At 30.6% G+C, this 27,545-nt stretch overlaps 4 protein-coding genes across 5 annotated transcripts; 1 reads left to right on the top strand and 3 right to left on the bottom strand.

Moving 5' to 3' along the window:
- The first annotated feature begins 1,225 nt into the window (after positions 1-1,225).
- LOC128394677 (probable serine/threonine-protein kinase DDB_G0282963) lies at positions 1,226-16,325 on the top strand. The gene is made up of 7 exons (XM_053355031.1): positions 1,226-1,394; positions 1,765-4,732; positions 5,066-5,153; positions 12,450-12,698; positions 12,865-12,978; positions 14,563-14,763; positions 15,115-16,325. The coding sequence occupies exons 2-7, from the start codon at positions 1,794-1,796 to the stop codon at positions 15,418-15,420; spliced, it is 3,897 nt and encodes a 1,298-aa protein (XP_053211006.1). The 5' UTR covers positions 1,226-1,394; positions 1,765-1,793; the 3' UTR covers positions 15,421-16,325.
- Positions 8,861-10,868, bottom strand: LOC128394686 (acetylcholinesterase-1-like). The gene has a single exon (XM_053355042.1). The coding sequence runs from the start codon at positions 10,753-10,755 to the stop codon at positions 9,079-9,081; it is 1,677 nt and encodes a 558-aa protein (XP_053211017.1). The 5' UTR covers positions 10,756-10,868; the 3' UTR covers positions 8,861-9,078.
- Positions 16,326-16,882: 557 nt separating the features above from the next.
- On the bottom strand, positions 16,883-20,719 carry LOC128394696 (histidine-rich glycoprotein-like). Its single transcript, XM_053355053.1, has 9 exons — positions 20,572-20,719; positions 19,374-19,716; positions 19,181-19,308; positions 18,859-18,959; positions 18,228-18,293; positions 18,041-18,142; positions 17,867-17,890; positions 17,631-17,751; positions 16,883-17,541 (listed from the first exon to the last, which is right to left on the bottom strand). Exons 1-9 carry the CDS (start codon positions 20,717-20,719, stop codon positions 17,303-17,305), a joined length of 1,272 nt encoding a protein of 423 aa, XP_053211028.1. The 3' UTR covers positions 16,883-17,302.
- A 1,717-nt stretch (positions 20,720-22,436) lies between these two features.
- On the bottom strand, positions 22,437-24,882 carry LOC128394689 (uncharacterized). 2 transcript variants are annotated; one of them, XM_053355046.1, is made up of 3 exons: positions 24,723-24,882; positions 24,395-24,518; positions 22,437-24,340 (listed from the first exon to the last, which is right to left on the bottom strand). In XM_053355046.1, the coding sequence occupies exons 1-3, from the start codon at positions 24,744-24,746 to the stop codon at positions 23,112-23,114; spliced, it is 1,377 nt and encodes a 458-aa protein (XP_053211021.1). In that variant the 5' UTR covers positions 24,747-24,882; the 3' UTR covers positions 22,437-23,111. The 2 variants fall into 2 exon arrangements, with proteins under 2 accessions (XP_053211021.1, XP_053211020.1); XM_053355045.1 differs by having other exon boundaries at positions 22,437-24,518.
- Positions 24,883-27,545: the final 2,663 nt, after the last annotated feature.

The following is a 27,545-nucleotide window of genomic DNA, read 5'->3' as shown; positions in this document are numbered from 1 at the left end:
AATATTAATTAATAGTATCACTTTAAGAAAAATTAACTGATTTTGTTATTTTTTTTTCCTCTACGTTGATTTAAAATTTCAGTAGTTTTGATTAGTTGATTGTGATCATCACCATTGGGCAATTTAATTAACCTTGGGGCTAAAATCAAATTATCAAATTGAAGGACATTGTATATACTATAAGTATCACAATTAATTTCGTCAATCGTTATTATTATTGATTAATTGTTGATTATTATTCAAATGTAAGAAAAAGTTTCTCTTACATCAGCAAATTATTATCATAATTGAGACAATTAATCTTAACAATTAAGTGATAATGTTAATTGAGTTTCTAGAAGTTTTTTGTTTTGTTATTGTACAGAAAATGTTTACTCCTAATTAAACCTCATGGTTAAATTACTTGAACATGAAGGTGACAATTGTGTGATGATTAACTGTTGTTACTAATTTACTCTTATCAATCAATGTAAATTAGAGCAGTGATTAGTGGTAATAATTTAATTCAGAGAGAATCATTTTAAATTGTTCTGACAGTAATTTTAGTATATTATACATATGTGAATCAGTTAATTAGGTAATTGATTAAAATGGGGAAACTCTTGTAATTTAATCTGATGAATGAATTATTTTCATAATTAACTTAAATCTCTTAGGTCATTTAGTTAATTATGTTCAAAATAAGATAATCTTAATGAGTGGTAATTAGATTCTCATCTAATTATTATCGTAATAATAACGATTAACAATCTTGACAAGAAAATGTCATCACTTGAACGCAATTAGAGAGATAAAATTATCTATCAATTGATTAATCGTAACGAAAATAATACAATAATAATAATAATAATAATCTTACGAATTAATAATAATCGAAAATGAAACTTTTTCGAAAAACTTTTCATCTCTTCAAGAATTTAGAATTAGTCGATTGAGTTGTTTTTTCTTTCGCAGTTATTACTACAGAATCTCAAGATAAATCTCAAGAATTAGAATATTTTTTGTGAGATAGAAAACAAAAAAAGTTCTCCATCGAAATGAGAAAAAAATATTAAAATATAAAAACGAAACATGAGAAAGAATTGAAAACTTTGAACGAAAAAAAAAGTTCCAATTTGTTTCGAATAGAAAACACCAGATGTCGCCTTAAGTCGAACCGCGGAAAAGAAAAAAAAATTATTCTCTTTAGAATTTTTTTCTCTTCCTTATCAGTTGTGATCTTAACTTTTGTGTAACAACATCAATTATTGACATGACAGATTAACTTTGTTTCGTTTATTGTATTTAATTGTTTACCAAATTAAGTGATCCGTGAATGTGATTAAGGAATTAAATCAAATTAATCAATAACCTTTTCCATAAATTACTTTTGGGTTTAAGTCTCTACACAATTGGTAACCTTTTACCTTCTTGTTTCTTTTTTTCCTTCTTATTTTGTTCTCTTTCTTTACTTTCTTTGTGTTGGGTTTTACCTATTTTTTTTTCTTCTTTTTCTCTACCGGTAAAGATTGGATTATCTTCCTGTGTATTTTGTTTTTTTTTGTTTTGTTTCTTCTTTAATTTTCTACCTGTATAATATTTGCTAATGCTCTGTGATAGTGAACTTTGTATGTGTGTCTGTGTATCTCTGTTACTGTGTTTACTTAGGTGATTGTTTTCTGTGATTAACAAGGAATAAGAACAAGATAAAACAGTTTATTTTCTCATCATCCTAATCATCATCATTCCATCATAACTTGTTACCATTATAATTTCTTTTAATAGTATTTATCAATCAATCAAAATTAATCATCATGACAACTTCCAGTAATTATGGTAAAATCAATGGATCAACCAAAGGAAATCGATGTTCTTGTTGCCCTTATGGTTGTCACGTTGACGTTGAATTTGTTCAATATTGTGAATCTTTATTAGCTTCCTGGTATAATAAGCAACTTTCTTCCGCTTCGGCCTCATCTAAAGGTTCATTTTCACTAAATCGTCCACCCAAAAGACGCATATTAACTTCAACAACCTCACTTCCCAATGATGAGGCTACTTATCAATGGTTAGTTGATCAAAACACTGGACGTACTAATGGACATTCAAAAACCATTAACAACAATCATTCATTTCATTACCAATATCCATTAAATAATAATAATAATAATAACACATCATCACCAACCACTACAACAAATGGACATCAATCGTTAAATCTAAGCACATCATCAAATTTCCTCTATAGACTCCGTCCTGTTGGAAGAAGTAATTCCTCCTCAAGAGTTCACGATATACTCAACCCACCAAGTCCAATCGATAAATCATTAACCGATGCCGTTGAATTATTCGAGAAAGTTTTAAAAGAACACGAACAAGCAGCATTTTCCTATTCCGTTCCAAATTCTCCTTCTCCATACTTTAATACACCATCACCTTTACAAACATCAACACCTACACGTCGAGCATCATTACCTCGTTACATTGGAAACACCGATCTAATCAATCCTAATGGAAATGTTAGCTCACCAAATTCACCCAATCCTGTTACAGGTTCAAATCACCTAACCTTTGAATCTCAATCACCAGGAGTAACACCGACAGGCTATTCAAATAACAACAGTTACTCATCAAATAGTAACAACGTTAACCATCATAATCACAATGGTTCAATCAATAACAACAACAAAACTTTTCTCAATCATTTTCGTGATCAATTGCAAGTGAGCGTTCAAAAAATGCGAGATCTTGAACAGCAGGTAAAAAATATTCCTGTTTTAAAGCAACAAATAGCACTTCTTCAAGCAGAGAGGAAAAGATTATTGGAAAAGGTTAATGATGAGAAACAAGATGATACTAAAAAATTGGTTCAAAACTGTGATTCAATTAATCCGATTCAACGATTGACCACTGAGGAGATTTTCAAACATGAGGTTGATGTTAATTTACCATTAAATAGTAATCGTATTGAAGAGCTTGAAAAAAATGGTATAATTACACCTCCTCTAACCAGAAGAAAATTTTTACTTTTTAAAACTAATTCTAATTTACCTGATGATCAATCTCAGGTATTATTATCTAAAAAGAATGAGAAAAATTCATTTAAATTGAAAATGAATCACTCACCTGTCAATAAATTGTCATTGTCCAGCCGTGATAGTACCACCCAAACTGATACAAATCAATTGGTATTAGATAAACAGCAAATTGATAGTTCAGTTAACAAGCAGCAATTATCTTCATCATCACCAAGCTCAATCAAATCAAAGTCTTTCAAGCACAATTTAAGTGTCAACAATAAGGTTACATGTGTCTCCATAAGGCCATCGACATTAACTCTTACAAATTCATTATCATCTTCATCATCCCAACAAAGTGCAACAGTCGAATCACATTTACCAGGTAGATTAACAACAACACCTACACACAATTTAACACCAATTTTTGATGATTTACCTTCACCTAAAACCTTTAGATCAATTGGTATATCAGTTAACATTGCACCTACTCTACCACGTCGATCTTTAGTAAGTTTAAGGGAAAGTGATCTAAAAAAGGTACAATCCAATGACGAGAATAAACAACAACAAGATCAATATCAACAACAAGTTTCATCTTTAACGCCAACGGCATTAACAACATTACCGTCCTTATCTGCTCTACCCAATCCGCCACTCCTAACATCCCGAGGCACAAATCCAATGCCACTAGATCGTAGTGAAGCGATAACACAAGCTACACCAAGAACCTTACACGCCTCTGTAGGTACAGATCATTTTCACCTTCACGATGTAGGAATCAATTTCGATTATCGGAAAGATTTACATATCCGGGACTTCAATCGATCAAATCAAACTGACTCTCTTAGAACTCAAGACGCAATTGTCCAAGTTAATGGAAAGTGTTCTAACTGTGAATTAAAACAAATGGAAACTGTTGGTGTTGGAAGTGGACCAATTTATTTACCCTCAGAATCTATTGGGATAACAAATGCTTCTGAGGTTGGTGTTAATACTGAAATCTACAACAATCATGGCGGTGTTAATACTCGAATGGTTGATTCAATGATTTCCTCAATATCATCAATGGCGAGTAGTATTCAGTCAATTAAATTATGTGATAAATGTAATGAAACAATTACATCTCTTGCTCGGGAAGTTGTAATCAACAAGGATAAACAGATTCCAAGCCCTGGAATCGGTTCTCGTATTCCTAGACTTTCTGCCTCATTACCTCCACTACCACCAACACAACAACAACACCAACAGTCAAGCTCAATGCCATTAACAACTACAGTAGTTACGGAAACAACATCATCAACAACCGAGGGAGCAACAACAACAACCAACATTTTACCAACTACTACCACAATAAAATCAACTAATCTTGCAAATAAGATAATCATTGAAGAGGGAAATGATGATGAAATACTTGTTTTTAGGGATCCTAATGCCAGTTTAGGATCACGAAAACATCGATCTAATTTTCCGTCTATGATGACACCGCAAGTTGACCTGGAGGGAATCCGTTTATTAGATGAAGCGTGTAAAATAACAGACTCGGAAGAATCGGAAGATGATGATGATGATGATGATGATGACCCTGAATCGTTTTCATCAATTGAAGGTACTTACATCCTTGACGAAGGTGTTATTGTACCTGGTGGTCGACGTCAAGTCCAAAATAGTACCAAAAATCATAATAATAACGTTGATGCTACAAATAATATAAACAATGTTCGTCTCAAAAAAATGTAAGTACAATGATTAACATTATAAAAGAAAACAAAGCTTCTTAATCAAACAACTAATCCATCCTCTCATAATCAAGGTGTTTACCTCATCAAGTAAAATTGATTAACTACAATTAACTTAACTCCTTAGTATTACATTAATTATCTGTGGCGTTTCCGAGATTCAATGTTAGTGTTGTGTATGTGTGGGAAGATGAAATTAATTTGATTTCGTTTTTTTCTTCTTCTTCTTTCTCCTCCTGAACTTACAATTTATTAATTCTCCTCCCTTCCTACATGGCAATTAATTTAATTTCCTGTTTCTCATCACCTTTTCCATTTATCTTCACACAGAATCGAACCAAGCAAAGAACTTCGAGCAGCATTAAAGGTTCTAAATGATAGTTTACTAAAACCCGATCTATCAAACAAACCAGCAACGGTGAGTGTCAATCATTTTTTAATTATCAACTAGACACATTTACGCAACAATTAAGGATATGAATTAATTTTTTCTCTTTCCATTTCACCCAATCAACGTTTACATCATTTCTCAATTTGGAAAATAAAATTCAATGAATCTTATCCTTGATTTTCAAGTGAATTGAGAAAATTAACTTTTAAAATCAGCACGCAAGGTTTTATAACTTTTTAAATGATTTATTCATATGCCAATATAAATTGTTAGTTATCAAAGTGTTAACAAACTAATTAAGTTTGTTCCTTGTTTTAACTGACAATCACAATTAATGATTCCAACTGAAAATGAATCAGATAAAAACTCTAACTGATAAACTGTTATCCATGGGGTGATAAAGTTGATGCTTTTAACATGATTATGATGATGATGATGATGAGGTAAGACAATAATAATCCAGGTTCCAGTTGATTAGTTGATTAGTTAGAAAAAAATATTTATTTTTTTTGCTACAATTAGTGTGACCTTCAATACTAGTTAAACACTTATTTATATGGAGATTAATTGAGATGTGATAATTTTCATGATGAAAAAGATTAAATATTTGCAGGAATAGAAGAAGGAAACAAATTATCTTGATTATTTTTCGATTAATTTAAAATTCTGACATAGATTGAGTTTAAATGTTGTATTTTCTTGCTTAATGTTGATGTTTTCAAATCTCATTCAAGTTTTTTTTTATATTTTACCTCAATACCTGATTCCAATTTAATCTTCATGACAATATAACCCAAAATGACTGATGAATTGAATAGATTAACCAGTGTCCCTAATTGATTATCAGGAGTGACCTGATACCCCTAAAGATGAGAGAGAGAGAGAAGATGATAAAATGATGTTGATTCCATGTTGCTAATCTTGTTTTCCGATCATCATCATTTGTTGCCATGTAATATTATCATCATCATTTATCGTTTAAATTTTATGATTTAAAACCAACTATAGATTAGTATCTTCACCTGAATTCTTTATTTTTTTCACCAGGTAAATCATCATGATAATCCCCGAGTAAATACTTGATTAACCAACTGAATCGTTCAGAATAATATTTTTTTTTGTTTCTTTTGTTGGTAAAAACTTGTTGCTCAGTGAAAGTAATTCACAACTTGCAGAATTAGTTTCAAGAACTATTTTCCCCCTGTTATCATGATGATATTACATTAAATTGTTACCTTGTTATCAAGTTGATTGTGATGATGATCTTGCAAAAGATCAACAATCTCCTTTTTTTCCGCTTAATAGACAATTATCATTATCACCAAACAATTTAACCAACACCATTTTCTAATTTCTCTATCATGATTTTCTTTCATCTTAATTGTTAATTACCGATTTTTGGTCAATCTCTCCCTAATCTGATGCTCTAATTGTTGTTGTTGAAATTTCCCGATGATCTTCATTAGTTAACCACAATTGGTTTAACTTAATTACCTTTCATGTGTTTCAATTGATGTTACTGGTTTTGGTATTAGCTTATTAACTTTAATATTGATTATCATGATTATCATAATTAATTGATAATTTATAATCAATGTAATAATAAATTATTGCTTAATCTCTTGTTTCCTCTTCACTTCTTGATTGCTTGAGTATTCAATTAACTATTATAAGACTCTTGATGTAATTACTATCAATTATTATTGACTTTCTTGATTACGTTGAGAATTAACTTTTTTTTTGTTAATCAAATTAACTGTCAATTTTTCAGGCTTATTAAATCAGTTGATAATAAGTGTAAAATTTATGATTAGTTATGCAACTTAATTAACTTAATTTTTACAGATTATTTCGTTGATTTTCACAGCAATTGAATAATTAATCACATTAATCAGTTATGGTTAACAATTTTTCATATCCTAATCTTATTAACTCAATTGTACAATATTATGAATTATTGTTGTTGTTGTTTTTTTATAAACCAAATCAACTAATTGTTCAGTTGTCAATGGTTTCCTTTTAATCATTGGTGAAATGATTACCTTGATAATATTTTATTTAAGATAATCAATGGTTGACTGTCATTCACATTGATTAACAATTAACTTTTTTTTTATCAATAAGAAGCTCTTGTTACAATGTTTGTTGTTTAAAGTTTACAATCATCGTCAAAATTAACATGATGTCGATTATAACTTACAATTTGAAATAGATAATTGTAATTCAACAATAAACAATCAATATTTGAAAAGTAATGATTATCAAATAATCAAGAGGACAATTTATCATTGTCATTGATGATCAACAAGATTCAAATTTCTTGCCAATAAAGTTGGACAATGATCATGATCATCATTAGATTTCCTGTCGACCAGTTGAATGAATTTAGAAAACAATCAAAACAACAATTAACATGCCAGCAAATTAAGTGAGTAAACATTAGCTTTTTGTTTACTATTTTTCATCGTCTTAGGTTATTGTTACCAAGAAATTTGAGTTTCTCTTCATGATGATGATTGTCATCCTCATCATCTTACTCTTGAGATGATAATCATCATCTTGACAAAAAAAGACTCCAAACAAGGGTCTCTATTAATATCATCATCTTGTTCAACCTAAACACATGGTAAATGGTAAAGTTTTTACACTAGAAAAAAGCTTATAATTATCTCTTGATTGTTGTTTTGATCGACTGATTACTAGTTGATTGTTACATATGTTACTTTTCTTAATTGTTACCTTGATTTTCATTTGAGTTTAAATATCACTGTTTTTAATCGTAATTGTTTTGATAACTTTTACTTGGCACACCTTAATTTTGTAGGCGATTTAATTTCTAATGTAATAATACCTTTAATTTACTTATTCTGATCAACAATTAAGCTGAAATGTATATATTATAATAGTAATAATTAATTGCGTTTGTAAAGTATTTAACCAACGATTTTATAGCAATTAAAATTTTTATCCCACTATTATTAGATTGTTATTGTATTATTTGCATCCTATTAGGATGAAACAATTTACTGTCCACCAACAACAATCAACAATTTACAATTAACTATTATATAAATTGTTTTGTATTTGCCTTTTAGCTAAACTTTATTAGTAACCATTAATTGTGATTATTTTCTGGTTTATTATTTATGATTTTGTTTCTTATATTCAAGCCCACAGTTAATATTGGTTTAAATAAATTACTGGACACTAATCATTAGTAATTATAAACTGTAATTAACTGATTACACCACTAATATGATGATAATAGTTTCAACAATCAATTTTTTCTTTTCATTATTTTAATATATATTTACACTCCTTGAAATATTTGAAACGTTTAAATTATTTAATAACAATTAACTTATTACTCAAGTTAATCAATTGCAATTTTCATCAATTCTGTCACTTGATAAATCATCAATTAACTGATTCAGTTTACTTTTCATGATTATCTCCAATCGCCTACATGTAAAAGTTACTCAATTTCATTTTCAACTCATCATCTTAATTATGATTTTCATCCTTCGCACAAATTTCATGTTTACAACTAATACAACAATCATCATATGATTAGACCACACATTGATTTATAATCAACAAGAAATTTAATTGTGATGATTAACTTTCAATCAAAATTAAATTACAACATTGTAAACAATATATCATTTGATTAGCTTTGTTAACTGTCAGAATTGAATTATTTTGATTATTGTAAACAAAATTTTCAAGGTCAGTGAAAGTTTTTATCTATTTTTTTGTTGTTATTTTGAGTTAACAAACTTTTAATTGTTTGTCAAAGATGATAAATGATCATTGAACAATTTATTTCCAATGGTTTAATATTTAAAACTATTAACATGTGAAAGTTGTAATAAAATGTATGATTAGATTGTATTAAAACAGTTTCTCATTGAACAAGTATTGATTATGATCATTGATTTATCAATAACAATTAAGGTAATAGTCCACATATGAATGAATCAGGATCAATGTCTATATTTTTAAAATCAATTGTTGTATTATTAATCCCATCGATTTCATATTGGTACATAATTGATTTATTCCTAGAGAATGAGTTAATTAAAACTGGAGGCCATTCCATTGAGCCTTTATGAACAAAATGTGACCATAGGTTTATCATAAACTTACTGACCTGCCGATCAGAATCAGTATATTCATCAGCATCTTCAAAAGGTAAACCAAATAATATTTTAGTATCATCGGCGTGGAGGGGCCCATAGGCTCGAATAGGATCATTCTTGTAGCCCGAAGTTACATAAGTATAATAATATTGGTAAACCGGATTTCCGGTTGCCCATTGTCGTGAAAATGATAAAAGAGGACAATGTTGACAGAGATCATTGATTGCGGAAATAACAGAACCAGTTAATTGTTTTGAATCGTCGTCACTTTCAATTGAATTAAGGTAATATTTTAAAATGGCTTGCAAATGTTCTGGTTGAACTACACCCGTTGTTTTGGTGATATATGATTGAATCTGATTAGCTGCTGAGGTTAAACTGGTTACATTGAGAACTGCTAAAGTTTCAATGGGAACCTTGCCAACTAGAATTGGTTTACCATGAACATGATCACCTCTCTGAGCCAGGGTGTCGGTTGAATGAGGTAGGAAGGCATTTCCATAGGATGGGAGAAATATTGATCCTCCACACTGATTGGGTTCAGTTGATTCCAGTGACCCCTGAGCTTGAGCTATTTCCAGTGCATCGACTCTCATGAGACAATCAATTTCTTCATCAAGCAAGGGTACATTTTCCAAGGTTACTCGAGAACAGTTAACACGACGAGTAACTTCACGAGTCTTTCTCAAGGCCAACAACGGGGAATCTAAACCAGATCTTTTACAAGCTATTCCACTCATTACCATAGCCTGTTGGAAAAGAGGTCGAGTTTCCTTGGACATTAAATGCATCGTTGCAAAATTAGCACCTGCAGAATGTCCCATAAGTGTTACCCGTTTTGGATCACCACCAAAAGCGTCAATATTGTTTTGGACCCATTCAAGAGCCGCTTTTTGGTCCCAAAGTGCAAGATTACCGGGAATCTTTGTCGGATGCCCAGACATTAGGCCCAAAGCACCAAGTCGATAGTTGAAAACGACGAAAACCATGTTACCTAATCCAGCCAGGTAACCACCATAAATATGAGGATTGCCTGACGATCCATAAACGAAGCCACTTCCATGGATAAAAACAAGCACTGGTAGCTTAGGATTTCTTGGTAAACCAACAAGGGACAAATTAGCAGGAGTATAAACATTGATGAAGAGACAATTTTCACTTGAAGGTATCGTTGAGTGTTTCGCTTCGTCCTCCGGGGTCTGGATACACCCGAATTGATAAGAAGTGGCATTATAAACACCTTTGTGATGTAAATGATGTCCTCTCAATGGAATCGTTGGTTTAAATCTCAATGGACCCACCGGTGGTAACGCGTAAGGGATTCCCAAAAAATGGTGAACCGGAGTGTCTAATATTTGCCGAGTGAAGCCCCGTAACCAGGACCATTGGATCTTAACCAGAGGATCGGAACAATTAAAATTATTACTATCATTTGATGACACTTTTGATAAAATACTTATTATTAGAGTTAAAATGATTAACTTCATCTCGTTATGTGTTTTGCTAATTTATAAATATTCGTTAGTTACTGGCAACGATTGAAGTTAATTTTTACAATTTGATTTATCCAATTAACTAAATCGATTTGCTTTTTCAGTAATAATCTTGTAAAAACAATAGAAATTAATTGTTGTTTTTTTCCAATCAATGATTAAATTTCTATTGTAGTGATAAGTTAATCGTGGTAATGATAACTGTTTGATTCGATTGTTTTTGGTTCGATTGTTAATTGTCACAATTATCTTCCTATGTAAGTTGATTAATTAACTTTCCAAAAACTGTACAGGCCAACTCGGTGCATAAAGATTAGTTAAACTAATCAATGTACTTAAATTATTGTAAAATGGGTTATTGATCAATAATTATTGATTTAAATGATTTTTCGACAATTAGTTGATTGTTCAATTAATGAACAAGAGATATAATTTTTCTCACCAATCCCCGCTAATTGTCATTAGTTGATTTCAACTGATTACTTTTGACTTGGTTGAGTTGACAATTCACTTAATCTAATTTGAACCAATAAGCAGATTGGTTCCAATGATTAGTGATTGATGATTAAGGTTAATATTGATAATTAGTTTTCACTTTCCTCTTATTTTAATCTGATTAATTGTTGATTTCTCATGTTGATTTACAGTTACAATTTATCTTTTGTTTACAATCACTCTCACCTTATTTTCCTATGGTGAATATCAACTTGGATAAAATCCAATGTTAATTAACTACGATTACAATTAATCTTGTTAAAGGCAAACAACATTATCAATTTTAAGGGAAACATTGTAAACAATTAGTTGATTGATTATCATTAATATTGACTAATTGATTACTTTCTAACATTCATCATAATTGATATGACTCACTAATTATAGTAATTTAAAAGAGTTAAACTTTCCACTAACTATTGATCAAGTTGAATATTAGTTTTAATTATCTAATCAACCATTTAATTGTTATGGTTGATTATAGCCAATTATTAAATACCAATCATTAAGTACTAACTGTTAATTGAATGTATGAAATTTGAGACAAAAAAAAATTCATTCTGTTCAAGAAAATAAAAATTAAATTGCTGTTTCATCATGATTAAGGTAATTGTTACAATGATAAGCTAATCATGATCATAAACATGGTAAAAATTAACAATCTTATACAATTAACTGATTGTAAAAGTGAAATAACTAAACAGCTCTAACGAGTGAAACGATTTAACTTTTACTGCATCAATCTATAAATAATATTAATAGTAATCTACCATTGGGATATTCATAACAATCAGATAACAATTTAAGATATTAATAAATTAACAACAATTTAAGTTAACATAGTTAATAATATCCATTGATTTTTACTGTTACTTCAACGTAACTTCATATACTTCAAGTTCAAGTTTATTTTTAACGTAACGTTGAGTTTGTTGATCTTAATCCAGTAGCTATTTCTAGTCAGTTAAACTAATTAACATTTACAAATAAGAGTAAAATTAAGATCATGTTTTAAATTATTCACTGAATTTTTTGAGTTAATCAATTCATCAATAAGATCCAATTGAGAAATGAATTTATGTCTATCCTTATATTGTTGTTGCCTTAATGGTTACACAAGATTATATTACAATTTGATTGTAAGACTATTAATTTTACTAATTGTTTTTCTTTGATCATTTAACAATTAACAGGCGAAAAGTATACAAATCATTGAGAAAGAATGGTTTTCAATTGCAGCATGTAAAGATTCTGATCCATTGTCTATCGAGAAATATCTTGATTGTTTCGAATCTTTTTCGACTCATCTTTTGAATAAGATCGTTAATTTAACCGATTCCAGCGGTAACACGGCCATGCACTATGCGATTTCCCATTCAAATTTCGACGTTGTTTCCGTTCTGTTGGACTCCAAGGTCTGTGATGTCAACAAACAAAACAAGGTAACGAATCCCTCGAACATGTCCCATGAATTATCACAATGGATATTATGTGATTCTATTCAAGGATATGAATTCCTCTTGATAGAACACGAATAATCTTTCCGAATTGTTTTCTATCTATTATCATTAACCATCTAATTAACTCTTATTGTAATGCTAATTTCAGGCTGGTTACACGGCGATCATGTTGGTTTCTACTGCTCGAGTGTCCAATGATACACACAAGGAAGTAATCAAACGGTTGTTCAATCTTGGTGATGTTAATATAAGAGCTAAACAGGTACACACACACTCACTCACTCACAGACTCTTACCTGAAGTTTATGATAATATAAACAACAATTTAATTGTTAATGAGAAAGGAGTATTGGATTGGATTACAATTAATGAGAGGCGGTGATTAAGGATTAACAAGTCTACGAAACAATAACAGTCCAACCATAAAGAAAAGTGATTGAGAAGAAGGAAAGAAAACCATGAGGATAAAAATGAAGATGATGAAGATGATGAGGATGATAAAGTTGAATTGATTGAGTAAAAGAAATACTGGTTTACCTGTTGAATTTAGATTGACGTTACTTACAATGAGTTGGCGTTTACTTTGAGCATTAGTTACACATAAAGAGTATCAGTTTAGTGTATTATGATAATGGAGGAAAATCAATCATAATCAACAAGTCTAATTGTAATTCCGTTAAATTGTTACGTTGATTTTTCTTTTGCTTCTTCAGGTGAATCAAGAATGAAAACAGATAATAGAATAGTTAATTTGTATTTTTCTTTTCTTTTTTACAATTTAGTTAATTTTCTATCTGATTAACTTAATGTTATTTAGTTAAACTTGTTTGACTTTAAGATCCTCTTGATGATGATGATAATGATTAGCATTATGATTAACTGATATTTAGCATATCATTCATATTAATTTAATTTTCTATCGTTCGGCTCATTTATTGGATAAATTTATCAACCTGATTGATTTTTGATAGATTCTTGATTATTGTATTACCTTAATCATTATGAGCCTCTCATGTTTTATTTAATTTGTTACTCTTTTTTTTCAATCAACTTATTTTGTGAAATTTTTATGCCAGAAAATCAGTTGATTGTAATAATAATAGATTCTTATTGTTGGGATTTTTGAATGGAGCAAGAAAATCAAATCAGTTAATCATAATCTACTTTTAATATGTGTTCAACTTTTAGATTATCTCAATTGATTCACTTATTATCAATTTAATCATAATAATTTTTCATTCATTTTGATTATTATTATTTATTTATTTTCTGCAAACTCAATTGCAATTGAAATTGAATGAAACAATCAGACAAAAAAAAACAAACTATATAATAGGTAATTGAATGAAAGCAAAAAACTGATCATAATTTATGGTTGATTAAGGTTTCAAATCAATAATAGCAGAAAATGATTATCATTATGATTTATAAATATAAACATTTACTTGGTTAATTTTAAGGATTAGTGACAATCAATTTCTAAATTAGGGTTACATGGTATAAATTAACCAACAACAGAAACGATTACGATCCAATTTTATGGATAAATCATCAAACTTGTTGATCTTTGTGTTGACTCTCAATACCAACTTATCTCCATCCTCATCCTCATCTTTATCTTCATCATCTTCTGCCCTTCGGCCCTCAAAAACCCGCCCAAAATACTGGAACCTTAATCCTGATGTGTTTTTACACCAAACACAATTTGTTTTTTGCTTCCTCTTGATTACACAAGCCTCTCAATTAATTAATCTTCCTCAAATTGGTTTTGTTTTATTATGTTGCTTGTTTTTTATATTGTTTTTTAACCTCATCTTCTTGTCTTCCTCCTCTTCACCTTTCTCAGAATGGACAAACCGCTTTAATGTTAGCCTCAAGTCACGGCCAGTTTTCCACATGTAAATTACTTCTAGAAGCTGGAGCCGCTCTTAATGTCCAAGATAACGATGGTTCAACGGCCTTAATGTGTGCAACTGAACATGGACAAATTGAAATCGTTAAATTATTACTATCACATCCTGATTGTGATCCAACGATTTCTGATAATGTAATTAATTGAAAACCACAATAATCAAAATGATTCAAAATTAATTGAATCAACTCATCACCAATATTATTAGTTTTTAAACCTTGTAGGTGTTTGAAAAAGTAAAAGTTTTAATAAATCATGTTGAAAGGTTAATTAGCTCATTCAAATTGAGCTAATTATTATATATCCCTTAAGGTTATCAATCATGGATGATGTTTTGATCAATGATTTTGAATGATAATTAATCAATCGTATTTAGTTTTATCTTGATTCTCAGTATATTTACTTTTGATATTTCAATTGATTTCATAAGATTTGATCAACTTTCTCACTAATTGTTTTACTTTGGAAACTTTTTCTTTCCTTCAGGATAAAGCGACCGCAATGACCATCGCCATGGAGTGTGGCCGTAAAGATATCGCCGTGTTACTTTACGCAAGTAGTAACATGTTGAGCCGAGGCTCATCTCCATATGCTTCCCTTAGAAGATCATCATCCAAGGCGATTACCACGCAATTACAACGAACCGGATCATTTAATTCACGATCAAATCATCAAGCGTTTAATCAACGAAACTTATCACTGGCTCCTTCCCCACCGACACGTTCCCGTACCTCCTCCGTTACCACAACAACGACATCAACTACTAATCAACATCGACGAACCAAAAAGTGACTTACCAAGGAAAACAAAACGACAACAATTAACTAACAATAAAAAACTTGCAATCCTGAAAATAAAAGTAAACACGGAAATCGAGACACAATCAAAAGCTTAATTGTTGCACAAAACCGGATAAAATATCAAATTAATAAATTACCGAGTTTGTTTGATTAAGTGTCATTAGTATTATTGTTATGGTGCTAAAAATGATTACCTTTTTAAACTATTGTTATATAAAAAAAAAATGGTTGATTGTTAATCACCCAGTTAATTGGACATGAAAATAGTTCAATCATCAATATTTGTTAAATAACAATCAACTAAATTGGATTATGATTAACCTTTTGCCATTTGTGTATGTTTATTTGGCAATTACAAAATGTTAATCACAATTAACTAGTCGGAATTTAATCATTCCTATTCAATTGTATCATCACCGCTAATTGTATTCATCAAGGTCCAACAATCAACAAACCCAAAATAATCAAATGGGTTTTTATTAACCTTGATTTTGTTTCTTCCTCTTCAAGACACAATCATTGACAATCAACAATCAACCCAACCTATTAAATTATTTCACCTTGCTTCAAATTGTAAGAGTTAATTGTTAATGACAATCATCATTAACAATTAACACCATTGATAATACAACAAAATTTTCATCTAGGAAACACCAACAAAAACTTTTATTGTACAAGAATTAACCTTCTTATCACTTGATTATTAAGAACAACAATTAGGTTAATTGTATGTTTCTCTTGATTCAATGTTACCTCCCTTTACCTTATCCTTAATTGTAATCAATAACATCAACAACAAAGTCTTTCTTTCAATTGTTAACAATCAACATTTTTCTGTAGATTAATTATCATCAAGTAATATAATATATAATTAAAGAGCTTGAAAATCAAAATCAATTGATTAGTTTTCCAAATATGGTTAACTGAATTATAAATTTCCTTCTCTCATAAAATCATCCAACAATTTAATCAACAATTTTTCCTTAATTATGATAATCTATTGTTTCTCATTTCAAATTGTATTTTCTTTAATTAGTTAATCATTTTGAGTTAATTTATTGAATATTGTTCAATTTAACTTTACTGGATTAAGGATTGATTTTGATTAACAACTTTTACCTCAATCGGAAGCTATTACCACGCAATTAGATTTACAATCAGTTGATTGTGATTGTGTGAGTGGTTTGATCAACCCAACAAATTAAATCCAATGAACCTTTTTTATTATTCACAATTAAACCTTTTCCTCTTATACACCAACACAATTTTTAATTGTTGATAGTTAACTAACTCCTCTGCAATTTACTGATTTCTTACTTCAACAATTAATTTGAGTTGTAATTACAGTTATATCAAAGATTAGATTAAATTTTCACCATTGAGAGATTTGTATTAACAGTAATTTGATTAATCGTAATGAATTTGCAATTTGTTTTAACATTAATTTGAATTAATTTGTTTTTTCCTTCATTTAATCATTTACATTTACATTTAAATTAAGATCAGTTTCCAGCTGATTTTGACTAATGTACATAATTAGTTTACTAATAATAAGTTAATTGTTGCCATGTTTTGGTTATATGATGTACAATGTAAAAGTTGATTACGGTTGATTAATACTAATTAAATTTTCTTTTTTTTCCTGATTTTCCATCGGCTTTGTGGTTTAGGTACATTGAACTGGATTAATTTGAATCATAATTAACTCATAGCTTTATAATATATGAGTTAATTGCTGATGTTGATTGTGAAGGATAAATAAATAAATAAATAAATAAATATAATGTAAATGTCATTATGATACACTGATTACATTTATGAACATTTTAATCAGCTGATTAAAGTTGATTGTTTGGAAATGGATGGAAAATCGTTTAGAGTATTTCTCCCAGGTCGATCGCCGCTCCGTCCAATGTGACCCTAAGTCGGCCTGTTGGTTTTTCTTTTGCTTTTAATCTAATTGGTTGATTGGTTTGCAAAAAATACGATTGCTTTTTCTCTTGCGCTTTTTGTAAATTCTCCAATAGTTCGGCTAAATTAGCGGCTTTAGCATCGGCTGCTTCCGATTTACCTCCTTTGGATGAATGCTCGTGATCATGGTGATGATGATGATCTGATGGGTAAGATGAAAGAGACAAATGATTAATTGTTTCAATTGATTTTAAAGGTATATTAGAATGGAGATTGGAAATTAATATTTACCATGGCCATGCTTGTGTCCGTGATCGTGCCAATGCTCATGGCCGTGGGCATGTGAGTGTTTATTGTCGTGTGCGTGCTCGTGTCCATGAGTATTTTTATGAGCGTGATCATGATTATGTGCCTGTTGAAGTGATAAAGTTGAAAGGTGAAAAAAAAGTTAGTTAATTTGATGATTAATCGTTGGGAAAATTGTCCAAAGTTTGATCAACAATTATTAAATCAATTAATCTACTTACATGAGTATGACCATGTCCGTGATTCTGTTGTTGATAAAGAAAAAATTAAAGTAAAACGAAAATGATTAAAAATAATTTTCACTAAATTAAATCATAAATCATTGGAAAAGATTTACAACTTGATAAATTGTGATTAAGGTGAGAATTAAAAATCTCTGAGTATTAAAAACTTACATGTCCATGTTGATGTCCATGTGTATGTGCATGTTGATGACCATGAGTGTGACCGTGATCATGAGTGTGACTTTGATCATGACCGTGACCATGATTATGGGCCTAAAGTTGAAGGTTGAAAGGTCATAATTAGTTAATAAATTAAGTAAATATAAGTTAATCTATTGTATTTAATAAAATGACTTACGTGTCCATGATCGTGATCATGTTCGTGATCATGTCCATGCTCATGTCCATGTTGATGTTCGTGTCCCTAATTGAAACAAATTAAAGTTAATTATTGTAAAATTAGTACATCAGTTAATGAGAATCAACTTATGGCTATCAGAACAATTAAAAAAAAAGGAAATCTCCTCAATAATTGAAGAAAGTTTAATAATTAAATTGATTTCAATCTTAATTATTAAAATTATTTCCGCCTAGATAAATCAGTTTTAATTATATTAGATTGGGTTAAATGATTTAGTTTAATCATTCAATCAACTATTAGGATAAATTTAAAAAGGTGGGTCAAAGTTTAAAAAGCCTGAAATTGATGAAATGTTTAAGGTACAAAAACAATGTCTTAATTAAAGGAAGAATTAATAAATTAAAAAGTTAATTGTGAGAGTAACAATCAACAGTTTTATCTCTCCCGCCTTTTTTTCGGGATTTTAAATTTGATTGAAGATAAAATGAATTTAAATTTAACTCTGCAATTGATTTAATTAAGGTGGAAAAGAGGTGATGATTGATAAAAGGTGGAAGTGAATTATTTGAAGAAAAAAAATGTAAAACTGATTAAAGTTGATTAAGTTGATTAGGATAATCCAACTTACATGATCGTGTTTGTGCCAACCATCGTGCTTGTGACCGTGCTCGTGCTCGTGGTCCTCTTGATTAGCATGGTGATGATGATGATGATGATGATGATGTGTTTCTAAATTAATTAAGGAGAGAAGGAAACAAAATTAAGATTAGATAATTTGGAAATGAAAATATTCAACAAAAAAAATAAGCGAAAGTCAAATGGACTTTCACTTTCACTTTCACTTTTTCTCATTAGAAATTGAAATTATTCTGATATAATCAACAGTTTCTCTTGATTATCTCGATGAATTGTAAATGTAATTTAGCTGATTGTTGTTCACACCAACACACCTTTTGTATGCCAAATGTGATCATCTCCTTTACCATCCTTTGTATGCCAACTTCTCATTACACCTTTGGGACCTTTATGGAAGCTTTCAGGTCCAAATCCGGGAATATCATCGTCATGATGATCATCACTATTGGAAGAAATAAATTTGACAATTAGTTGAAATTGATACTAAATTGAATACAATTTACTTACAAGTGTAAATCCATTTTCTTTGAAGGCATTGATACTTTAGGACCCATTTTAGGCCTTGGTGTACCATTGTAATCGTCATCGTAACGGGATTTCATTCGTGGAGCTTGTGATGATGGTGGAGGTGATGAATGTAACATTGAGGGAGGAGGAGATGATTTTGGATATCGATGCGGTGGGGGTGAAGGTGATGGAGATGGTCGATGCTGTGATCGTAATGTCGGTGGTGGATTAATAAAATCATCATCAAATCCATTTACCAATGAATGGCCTCTAGTTAATGGTAAAGCTGAGTTATCGTTGTTCAATCCTTGTTTAACTTTAGGTTTAGATGGACCAAGTGGATCTAAAATAGAAATGGAAATTTCAAAACATTAATTTATTGTTAACAAAATGTAACAATTTATATAATACAACAAAATGAAACATTGAATTAAATATAGAAAACAAAATACAAACCCAAAAATAATAAATAAATCAAAACGTTAAAACATTCAAACAAAAATTCAAATGTTTACATTATGATTATTAAAGTTAAATTAAATTCTAATTCACATTTAACTTTCTATCAGGAAGAAATTAACTTGTATTACGATTCACTGTTTTACTCTTATTCTAGTTACATTCACAAATCAAGATAATGGAAATTTAATTGCAATTAAAGTCCCAGTTAATCAATAAAGTGATTAATTAATTGGAAAGAAAATAATTTCGGTTAATTTAAAAATAGAAGAAAATTTGGTAATCACAGTCGCCATCTAACGATCGATTTGATAGTAAACCGGTCGAGGGAAAAATAGAAAAACTAATTTAATGTTGTTGACCATTATCTTAATTTGATCTTAATTGTTTTCTAACAATTTCCCATTAATTTACTTTCAACAAATTAATGATAGGAAAGAATTAACTAAATATAACAGTGAATCAATTTAGATAATATTTGTAACGCAATTTAGGAAGTAACTTTAATCCTTTTTAAATCATTTTTCCACCATTCATAAGGCCCAATGAACCCAAGGAAATTGTTTTCAATTGGTAAGTAATTGTGATTGTTGATTTGATTTCTAAATTTAATTCTATGTTTCAATTAATCTTGATGACAATACACGTATATTTATATATAAATTGTTTTCTTATTCTATTCTTTGTTAACTGTTTCAAGGAAATCAAAGGATTTTATGGATTAATAGATTTTGCTTACCGAAAACATCATCAGGTATTTGGATATTTTTTAAATCCATAAATGTGTCCGAATCCCAATCAAAATCTTTTGAAGGCATCATTGATTTGGAACAATTAATTACCAGTAAAAGTATTAATATATCGACATGGAAATTGTTAATCCTCATGGTGATGTACTGGTGAATATTCTTGGTGTTTAATTTAATCAACAATACAAAGGGTCCACTTGAACACTAACGATTTGTTATTATAGAGACACTGGAACACTGATTGACTGATGACACTGACACTCAATTGAATTTGACAATTTTCTTGATTGATTGTTTAAACTAAAGTTGTTGATTCGCCTGCGAAATCAACATTAAGAATCACTGGTTGGTTACACATGTTTCTTAAATACAATAGTTAGAAATTGATTCACTTTCTATTCCACCTCCTTTTCTTAATCATCTTCCACCATGATTGTCAACCTTAATTCATTTCCTCCTCCTCCTTCCTTACCCTTTCCTCTTATTCATCTTGACCCTTGTTAATTGTTAGTGATTAACTAAGATGAATTAGAAGAAACATCACAACACTAAGAGCCAGATAATTAACTAATTTCTCACATTTTTTCATCATCTTCTTTCTCTCTCTCTCTCTTTTTGTCTCCAACAATTTACAGATTATTGGGATGGAAACAAGGTTATCCTTAATCAAAAGAAGGTTAATCTTTTAATCTTCGGAACGATGATTTCAGTGTCTTCCAATCGGGAACAATTTAATCGTATGTTAATTGTTGTACCTTTTTCGTTTATTCGCCAATCCTTGATCATTTTACTCTATTACAATCAAGACCAAACTAATTGGTACAAATGGAAAACAAATTATACTATAAATTTGTTTTCGTTTGTAATCCAAACTTTCAATTGACTTTTTTTGTTCATTTCTGTTTATTGTTTTTTCCTCAAACAATTTACTGATTGTGATGTTAGTTCATGAAATTGATTCTCTTTTTTTTATTCATTTAATTGTAGCTCTTCCTTTGATTATATTGCTGATTACTCAACCAGTTAAACTTTTAATGGTGTGATGATTGACTTGGAAAATTTAAATTACAAATGAGACCAGTGAACAAAATTTAATCAACTAGCCACAATTAAGGACCAAAAATCAGTTAATCAATGATAATATGATATTAATTTTCATTTCTCCAACAAATTAATTGATTGTCAAACATTTTGCTTCACTTTTTTTTTGTTTCTTCTGCAATCAAGTTTAATTAATTATGAGACATTTGATTGTTAACTTTTTTTGTCTTATTTTTCAATTAGTTATTTGATTGTTAGTTTCAATTTAAAACAGGGCTTAAATAATTAACGATCCAATTAACCTTCCACTTGACAAAGAAAATTTCTCAGTTAACAATTAATTGTTTTCAACTTGATTGCAATTTAATTTAATCTTAATTAGAAAAGATCAAATTAATTTAACAAAAAGACAAATAATTAACATCTAAATTAACAATTAAGTTGATAAACTCAAGTTTCTGTTTTGCTAACTTATTAATTATTATCATAAACATTAACAATCATAACAATTTACTACAATTAAGTTTGACTTTTCTGGCTTGTAAATTTGCATCGTTGATCATTTTCACGCAATTAACCAAATTAACTCAATTAACTTTGGTATATTGGATAGTTTAATTGTTAATCGATTACAAATCAATTAAAACTGTCTGATACAATTATTTAATTGCTTCTGTAACAACTTTAACCTTGAATTACTTGGAATCTGATCAATTGTTGGATTGATTGATTTAAGTGATTTAGAAGGTAATTAACAAAATTAAATCATGATGGATAAAAAAATTTAGGGAAAAAAATCAACAAATTGGAAAAATTTAACGAAAAGAATCAAATTGATTTAATTGTTATGAAAATCAACTTGATACAAATTATTATTTATATTATATTACAAGATAGAAAGAGGAAGAGTAAGTGACATTTTAATTATCATTTAGTTAATTGTTGATTCTATTTGAGGAAAATAATCAGATAAGTTTTCATAATTTACTCTAAACAATTAGTTTCATCAGCTAATTGTGATTAAATTATTCAACAGTATTGATTTGATTTTCGCTCAAAGAAAAATGGTTAAGATATGTAACGGTAATTAGATTAATTAGTTAAAAACCATGATGATGATTAAATGAAATGATGGTAATGAATTAATGATTAATGAGCATGATGATAATCCATTTGATTTTTGAGTGAGTTAATTAAATCAAATGAAATTGTCTTGGTTATCATTGGATTAATTTGTCTTTAACAAAATCAACATCAACTTAAATGATAATTGTCACTTTCAGGGTTTCCATTGATCGTGTTGATTGTGTTTGATTGCTGATGAATTTTGATTGAGAATGAAATTGAAGGGAGTTAAAGGGTTGTGAGTGGAAGTGGGAGTGGGAGTGGAAAGGGTTATGATGAGTTCAGAGTCTTAAGTAGAGAGTGAGAGTGAAAAGTTTATCTTTTTGCTAATTCAAGGAGGGAAACTGGAAGGCGTCTAGTGAGATCAATAGCCTGAGGCACCTGAAGCGCCGCCCTTGCCCTTTCCACCGCCGTAACCAGATCCTGAACCAGAACCGTATCCTGATCCACCTGAGTTACCACCGTAACCTGAGCCTCCAGATGAGCCTCCGTATCCACCTGAACCTGAACCTGAACCAGAACCGTAGCCTGATCCACCTGAGGAACCACCGTAGCCACCTGATGATTTACCACCGGTTGAACCACCGCCATAACCTGAACCAGATCCACTGCCGTAACCTGATGATCCTGATGAAGCACCAGCTCCATAACCTGAACCACCTGATGAACCTCCGTAGCTTGAGCCACCTGAGGATGAACCTCCATAACCTCCAGCTGAGGCTTGTTGTCCACCGTAACCAGCTTCATCTTTTTGGATTATGATGACTGGGATAACTGGAGCATCGTCGGATTGACCTTGAGCACCATATCCACCTGATGATGAACCGCCATAACCACCGGCACTTGAACCAGAGTTACCGCCATATCCACCTGAGGATGAACCTCCGTAACCTCCGGCTGAAGCTTGTTGTTGACCTCCGTAGCTTGAGCCACCTGATGATCCACCGTAACCTCCAGCTTGTTGTCCACCATAACCTCCGGATTGTTGTCCACCGTATGATGAACCTCCTGAAGAGCCACCATAACCTCCGGCTGATTGTCCACCGTAGCTTGATCCACCAGAGTTACCTCCATAACCTCCAGCTTGTTGTTGACCTCCGTAGCTTGAGCCACCTGAGGATGAACCACCATAACCTCCAGCTGATTGTCCACCATAAGATGAACCGCCTGAAGAGCCACCATAACCTCCGGCTGAAGCTTGTTGTTGACCACCGTAGCCTGATGATCCTGATGAAGCACCAGCTCCATAACCTGAACCGCCTGATGAACCTCCGTAGCTTGAGCCACCTGAGGAACCACCATAACCTCCAGCTGATTGACCACCATAAGATGATGAGGAGGCACCAGAGTTACCGCCATAACCTCCGGCAGATTCACCGCCGTATCCACCAGATCCACCGGATTTTTGTGATTTCACTGGGATAACTGGCAAGTAGAGGACTTTGTAAGAGGATTTCTTGTTTGATCCACCTCCATAGCCTCCGGCTGATTGTCCACCATAAGATGAGCCACCTGAAGAACCGCCATAACCTCCAGCTGAGGCACCACCAGCATTACCACCATAACCACCTGATGATGATCCACCACCGTAACCTCCGGCTGATGAACCTCCACCATATCCACCTGAAGAGGCACCACCACCATAACCACCGGCTGATGATCCACCACCATATCCACCTGATGATGAACCTCCACCGTATCCACCGCTGGATCCACCACCGTAACCACCTGAGGAACCACCTCTAGAGGCAGCAACTAAAGTAACTGATAACTGTGAACAAAATTAAGAAAAGAGAAATCAAATCAACACAAAATAATCAAGAAAAAAAAGGTCAACACTCAAAGAACGAGATGAAATTTTACTAATCAGTAATCAAGTTAATTATCAAGTGAAATTTGATTCATTCCTGGTATCACAAATTAAACTCACTGACAAATTAACCATTAATCAACTGATTAAACAATTAAAACTTACAAGGACTAAGGCAAATGGCTTCATTGTTAATGTTTAAGATCACAGGATAATCGAGATAACAAAATAAAGGAAAAAACAAATTGGAGATGAAAAACTTTGCAAAAACTTTAACTGATCTTCGTTAAGACCAGACAATCGAATAAAGTTCTAAGTACTGGTCAGTTGGATCTTTTATATCGAACAAAAAGAGAGGAAGAGAGAGAGAGAGAGAGAGAGAGAGAGAGAGAGAAAAGTTTAACAAAATGGTTCTAAGTGAGAGTAAAAAGATGATCAAAGAGAGGGAGAAAAAGAGAGAGAGAGAATGACCAATATAAGTAACCGTTTCTCGAATAAGTTAGAACCCAAACAAAAAGTGCGAAAAGTGGGAGAAAGAGAAAGAGAAAGGGCTGATGATGATGATGAAGAAGAAGAAGATGAAGATGATGAATCCATAAATTCAATTGTAAGAAGAAAGAAAGAAAGAGAGAGAGAAGGAGAGTGAGAGTGAGAGTGAGAGAGATGATGATGATGATGGAAAAGTGAGTCCGTTAGTGAGTCCGTTATTTACAGGTTCGTTAACGGGTGGACTAAACCTCCACCTCCTCATCCAGTTTAACACCGAACCCGATTTTCAATTAAATCGTCTCTCTCCCTCATCATCTTTATCATCATTCTCATCATCATCTGTATTACCATCTCTTAATACAGGTCAAAATAGGTCAAGATGGAAATGACCAGTTAAAAAAATCAACTGTTGTTATGGTCTTGTTGTTGTTGTTGATGTTACTCGAAATGGTCAATCCATTTAAAATGCCAATCGTGTCAATATTTAATCAACTGATTATATTGTTATGATTAATAGGAATTAATTGTCTACCAAGTGAATTAAATTGTTTTTCATTTTGTCTGCTACCTTAATTATTAATAATATATAATCAAGAGTAATTAAGTCAAGTGTTGTAATATTTTAATCAACTGGTGATTGCTATTGATTTGTCATTTTCATGTTTAATTAATTGATTAATTAATTTGTGATGGATTAATTTCATCTGATTGCGACAACATTAAAGTAAACAATCAATTCTGATTAGCAATTGAAATCTGTTTCTTTTGCTAATATTTAAATTATTATTATATTATTATCATGCAATTAACTTTGATTAAAACATAATTTAAGTCTGTAATTAAACTTAATTGATTGTCCAGGAAAAAATTTGTTTCAAATTTGATTAACAAATAATTTCAATTGATTGACCAACAATCAAATTCAAATTTTTTACACATAAAAGTTAATCAATTCAATTTCATGTTAATTGTGATCAACAAAACTTTAATCCGGAAGCTGATTCTCTTTAATTGTTAACAGTTAATTCTTGTTGTATGTTAATTATCATGGTGATGATCAGATTTTTGATCATTGTAATCAAACATTTGTATCAATAACAATGATCAATAATATTAAATTGTTACACTTTTTTAATTACCATGATATTAAATTGACTGTTAGGTTAATCTTACTTTTGATTAGAATTCACAATCAGTTAAATCAATCCATAAGTTAATCATGATTGTTAATTGTTACACCAGATGATCAACTTTTTACTTTACTATCCCTAAGGTAAATTGTGTTGTTGATTAGATTGAGAAGATTAATCATTTTAATTTAAATGAAACCATTTTCTTAGTTAGTTAATCAAATGTTTCAAAGGCCTAATTGTTAATGGTCACAATTTAAATCGTGATTATCAGTAAATTTAGTTTAGCTTCTGATTAACTAATGATGATGATTAATCGTGAGGTTTGATTGTGCTTCTTGTTGTTTTTTAATTGTTATCAAGTATTAAAAGAAAGGGAAAACTTTTCAACTCGAAATGATTTAATTGTTGTTAATCATTAACAATCAGGAAATTTGATTATTAGCAAAACTAATGTAATCGTGATTGGCTTTTAATATTAATAACATTTGTTAATTGTTGTTTTATTTAATTTCATTTTCTTTCCTAATTAAAACAAATCAGTTATTGATTAATTATTCACATCAGAACGAAGTGTTTCCAACGACAATGATTTATTAATTGTTGGACTTTGCCTGATTTGATTGTAAATATCATTTAATGATTTATTTGAACCTGATTTGTGAATCAGAAACTTTTTAATCAACTCAGGCTCAGGTCAGTTTGAATTAAGTTAATCAAAGTGAATTAATAAATTCAACGCTCGAGAACAAAATTAATTCAAACTTTTAAAAACTTTTTTTTTACGAAAAAAGCTTAATTGTAATAATAGTAACAAGATGATTTCAAATATGATTAAGATGATGATATTAAATTAAAGGGTGTATCTTAATCACTTTTGATTATGATTAAAATTTTAAATGATTAACGATCTTAATATATAACAATATTATTATTATTCTTATGTAATATTGTTATGAATTAAATGAGTTCGAGTTAAATTGATCAACTAATCAGTTCGATGATTTGTTTTTAGTTTATTGCGTAATTATATTGATTTATATAGGAATCAAGTCTGAGACAAGGGCGGGAAGCAACTTGACCACTTCCGTTGGACTCGAAGCTCGAAGTGTTTGAGTAACGGAAGAGTTTAACACTTTGGAGTTGAAATCGAAGAGGAAAAAGTTCAAAAGGATATTAGAACTTTTTTTCACTCGAAACAATTTAAATTTTGGACAATTGAAAGAGATTTGGATTAAGTTTCAATTGCTAAATCGTTGATTGTGTTGGTAAGGATAAACTAATCAATCGATTTAGTATAACAATGGTCGTTTATTATTACCTTTTTTTACTTTAGGCCGTTCGACTTAAGAAAAGTTTCTTGGCGGTG

Source organism: Panonychus citri, unplaced genomic scaffold (assembly GCF_014898815.1).
Source record: "Panonychus citri isolate SS breed McGregor unplaced genomic scaffold, ASM1489881v1 Contig00140, whole genome shotgun sequence".
NCBI lineage: Eukaryota > Metazoa > Arthropoda > Arachnida > Trombidiformes > Tetranychidae > Panonychus > Panonychus citri.
This window is presented reverse-complemented; position numbering and strand designations above follow the sequence as displayed.